The 4,512-nt window shown below is 38.0% G+C and overlaps 1 protein-coding gene across 1 annotated transcript; it reads left to right on the top strand.

The window, feature by feature from the left end:
• Positions 1 to 226: 226 nt before the first annotated feature.
• LOC148904696 (uncharacterized) lies at positions 227 to 1,491 on the top strand. The gene is made up of 3 exons (XM_089024479.1): positions 227 to 379; positions 935 to 1,072; positions 1,378 to 1,491. Exons 1-3 carry the CDS (start codon positions 227 to 229, stop codon positions 1,489 to 1,491), a joined length of 405 nt encoding a protein of 134 aa, XP_088880605.1.
• Positions 1,492 to 4,512: the final 3,021 nt, after the last annotated feature.

Genomic DNA, 4,512 nt, shown 5'->3' with positions numbered 1-4,512 from the left:
GACGATTGTTGACAAGCTTTCCGAAGACGAACTCTGTCCCCTATCGTACCTACTCCAAGGCGTTCCAGCTCTCTGTCACTTAAAGTTATTACCACACTTTTTTCACAAACTCTTTCTCTTTCAAACTTGTCTATCAATGACCCTAAGTCGATTTCGCGAAGGATCTTTTTCAATTCTTCCATGATTTACGTGCTACTGTACTACAAAGGTGGAATTATAAGGTGAAATGGCGCGAAAACATCTCGACGACACTAAGGGATTCTGGGATAATTTCGAGCTGAGTCCTCCTCCGCCAGCTTTGACTTCAAAACACTGGTTTCTACATAATGTAACATCTCGTAACGAAGATCGTACATCATGCAACGAATTATCACTGCATGTAAAGTTAAAAGCGCTCATGATATTGTTTTAATCACTGCATATAAGGTTGAAAGCACTCATCATATCCATAATACCACTGCATACTAGTACTTGAATGAGCTTATCATATTCATATTATCACTGCATGTAAACTGAAAGCGCTTATCATAATGTTTGTATCACTGCATATAATGATGTTATCACTGCACATAATAGTTGATTCACAATCCATAACATTTACAAATCACATAAGGCAGTTATGGCGTTCCATACAGTAGCATCATCTATATTTTGATATTGCATTGTAATATAACATATAACATATTATATTAGAGCGTGATGGTGCAAAGCCTCCATTGTAACCGTACCGTGTTTTACCGTAATCGTATCGTCTAAGTGTTGTGAATGGATGAAGTGCTGCAAAACAATGTAAACTCATTTCAATGTCACGTCGTGTTGTACCATGTACGTGCTGTAAGCTATTACCGTGTGCGGTTTCCCATTCGTGAGAAAACAGTTCTCCTGTGAAGACTATAGTTTTTCCGGAATCAACCTTGTGATTTCTTGTGCATAGATGAAAGGAGACGCAGAAGCCTTTGCTATTGAAGCCAAGGCTAAAGCAGAAGCAGAACAGATGGCAAAGAAGGCTGATGCTTGGAAAGAATACCGTGAAGCAGCCATTGTTGACATGGTCTTGGAGACGATGCCTAAGGTAAGTAAACACTGGTCTTTTCCGTTTTCATCCTATCATAGAATGAAATACATTTTCTCTCGCATATTTTAGCTTTTTGCGCCAGTAATAATAAGTAAAATGCAACCACTGTTTGGAATACAAATGACGTTTCTTCTCATCGTTGTATTATTATTATTATTATTATTATTATTATTATTATTATTATTATTATTATTATTATTGTTGTTGTTGTTGTTGTTGTTGTTGTTGTTGGTGGTGGTGGTGGTTGTGGTGATGTTGTTGTTGTTGTTATTTATTTATCATTGTCTTTTGCTCTGTCGTAGATTGCTGCTGAGATTGCTGCTCCCATCTCACATTGTAACAAGATCACCATGGTTTCCAATGGGAAGGGAGAATTTGGTGCTAGCAAACTGACTGGTGAAATCTTGAATAGCTAGGTTACCTAAGGCGGTAGAAAGTCTTACTGGGTTTGACATCAGCAAGGTAAGATTGAATACGTTTTGTTCTTTCAACCAACACGATAGCAAATACAATACAGTACTTTTCATTTGGTGGTCTGGAAAACCATAATTTCAAGAGGAAAATTGACACCTTAGTTTTGCACCATCTTGAAAGGTAGCGTGTCTCTGCATCGAAGCGAGACGAACGGTGAGCTTGCAATGATAGAGACCTTTCTTAAAACCTTGGACAGTTATTCACATGTCTCTGTCAATGCAAGCTCACCGTTCGTCTCGCTTCGATGCAAAGGCAAAGCTACCTTTCCAGATGTCGCCGGGAACTGTGAAGGGGACTATTGACACTCTTAATTTTTGTGCAAGTGGTCCCGGTTAGTGTGACCCCACAGTAACTTTGAAAAATAAAATCTCATTGAAAAATTCTCATAGTTTTATTATATTTTTTATTTTCAGGCAATGATGCTAGGAAACCGTGTATAATATTGCTTCGCTCAAATCTCTTAATTATAACAATATTCATAAAATCTTAATCGTTTTCAAAAAATATAACTGCACATGTCACATGACTTCTAGATATATCCTTAGACTGTTTGCATACTCCATGCTGCGATACATGATTTATTGAATACGATTGCTTCTCGTCATTCGTCAAAAATCGTACATTACAAAAGTTGTGTATAACTGTGTAATCTTATAGAAAAAATCAATAGACCTCTTGCAACACGTCGGAATGCAGCTCAATTTGGAGGACATGACCCTAGAGGGGGGGGACTCCTCCAGAATTTGGGTAGGGGTGTTCCGCTGGGATTCTGAAAGGGGTACCCTGTTTATGACAAAAAAAATCGTATTTGTAGACCCTGTTTATGACAAAAGATATAATTAATTGCACTGAGTTCCTGTTTTAATTATCATGTCATCTCACGTATCGTTTTTTTACGACCATGGTAACCAGTTTCAGTCAATACGAAACTTAAACTTTGGCTTTAAAGATCACAAAAAACTATTTTGTGTTATGAACATTTTCTTCGTCTGATTCGTTTGACTCGGCCATGCTATCGCTCAGCTCAACAGTCGTTGAAAAATGAGATACGAATGACGTATAGTATAGACGCCAATTCCAATGCGGTGTGTGATATATCAAAGTTGCACTCTATTGCCTTCAAACAATTTGGGTCAATACATAATGAAATGCAACGATTGGCGGCACGTCAAAAATTAATAATAATAATAATAATTCATTTATATAGCGCCCTTTCCTAAAATGTCCAAAAGCGCTTTACAAGCAAATAATAATTAATAATAATAATTAATAATAACAATATCTGTAATACAAAATCAAAAAACTATGTAATCTAAGAGTCGATAAGATTTAACGAATGATCAAGGAAAAGCTTTGCGAAATAAATATGTTTTGAGATAACTCTTGAAAATATTTAAAGATGTACTACATTTAATTTGCAGTGGCAAGGCATTCCAAAGCATTGGAGCAGAAATAGAAAAAGCGCGGTATCCATAAGACTTTAGATTATAATTTGAAACCTTGAGTAACCTCTTAGAACCAGATCTCAAACAGCGTTGAGGAGCATAAGGCTCAAGTAAATCGCAGAGATACTTTGGCGCAATACCATGGATAACTTTATACGTAAAAAGAAGAATTTTAAATTCGATACGCTGCTCAATCGGCAACCAATGCAGCTGTACTAAAATGGGTGTAATATGCTGAGATTTGCGTGATAAGGTAACCAGCCTGGCAGCAGTGTTTTGTACATACTGCAGCCTCTGCAAAAGATGCTTCGGTAAACCAAAAAGTAAGGCATTACAATTATCTAACTTATTTGTAATGAAAGCGTGAATTAATATCTTAGTGGTTTCAAAACTTAAAAATTTCCTAATGCGTGAAATGTTTCTAATAAAATAAAAAGCAGATTTACAAATCTGAGTTATGTGACTGTCCAGAGATAAGGTATTATCGTAAATAACGCCAATGTTTCTTGCACACTCTGAAGGAGTGACAGAGGAACTAGCCACTTGCACTGCATGTAGTGGTGGAGCCGGACGGTGCTTAGCATGAAATATCAGGATTTCAGTTTTATCAAGCTTTAATTTGTTGTTCAACATCCACATATCAATGTCTCGTACACATGCTTCCACTTTCATCCGAGCAAGCTCTAGATCGCCAACAACATCGGTCTTGAAGGATAAATAGATCTGTAAGTCATCTGCATAACAGTGAAATGTCACTCCATGATGCCTCATGATGTCACTCAGAGGGGTAGTATAGAGCAAATATAATACAGGACCAAGTACGGACCCTTGTGGAACACCGCTGGTCAAGGCGTGGCTAGATGAAGGCTCAGTATTTATCGCAACACATTGCTTTCGACCAGTCAGATAAGATGTAAAGCAGTTATGAACCGTGCCTTCAATACCAAAACGAGAGGAGAGTCTTGTCAGGAGAACATCATGGTCAACCGTGTCGAATGCGGCAGAAAGGTCGAGCAGTAGGAGTATGACACAGCTACCATCATCTATCGCACGCAATATATCATTCTGCACCTTGATCAACGCTGATTCCGTACTGTGTCCAGGTTTGTAAGCCGACTGGAAAGGCTCAATCAAGTTATTGTGTTGTAAATAGGTATTCAACTGTGAAGCAACGGCTCGCTCACATACTTTTGAGATAAATGTAAGATTTGAGATTGGTCGAAAGTTATTGAACAGTTAAAAATCAAGTGATGACTTCTTCAGCAAAGGTCAGCAAAAAATTTGTCTCGCTACCACACCCTAATTCGTCCACTGTCAAGCCTACTTTTGTTACATGTATTACAGTGAATACCTTACTGGCAATATGCTACATCCGAGACCGTGACAAAAGTAGGCGTGTCAGTATACGAATTAGGGTGTGGTAGCGAGACAAATGTTTGACGTGCCGCCACAGTTCGGTGAGATCCGAAGCAAACAAAAACAAAAATGAATAGAAGGGAACGTCACAAACGCTTTACG

This window comes from Actinia tenebrosa, unplaced genomic scaffold, assembly GCF_029948245.1.
Source record: "Actinia tenebrosa isolate PJP-AT-01 unplaced genomic scaffold, QUT_ActTen_1.0 PGA_scaffold9__36_contigs__length_13948895, whole genome shotgun sequence".
NCBI lineage: Eukaryota > Metazoa > Cnidaria > Anthozoa > Actiniaria > Actiniidae > Actinia > Actinia tenebrosa.
This window is presented reverse-complemented; position numbering and strand designations above follow the sequence as displayed.

Excerpts from the sequence above, each read along its gene's own strand:
- LOC148904696 (XM_089024479.1), top strand. The coding sequence starts at position 227 with ATGGCGCGAAAACATCTCGACGACACTAAGGGATTCTGGGATAATTTC. Across the intron at positions 380-934 it reads GCAACGAATTATCACTGCAT|ATGAAAGGAGACGCAGAAGC; the intron begins GTAAAGTTAAAA and ends TCTTGTGCATAG. Across the intron at positions 1,073-1,377 it reads TCTTGGAGACGATGCCTAAG|ATTGCTGCTGAGATTGCTGC; the intron begins GTAAGTAAACAC and ends GCTCTGTCGTAG.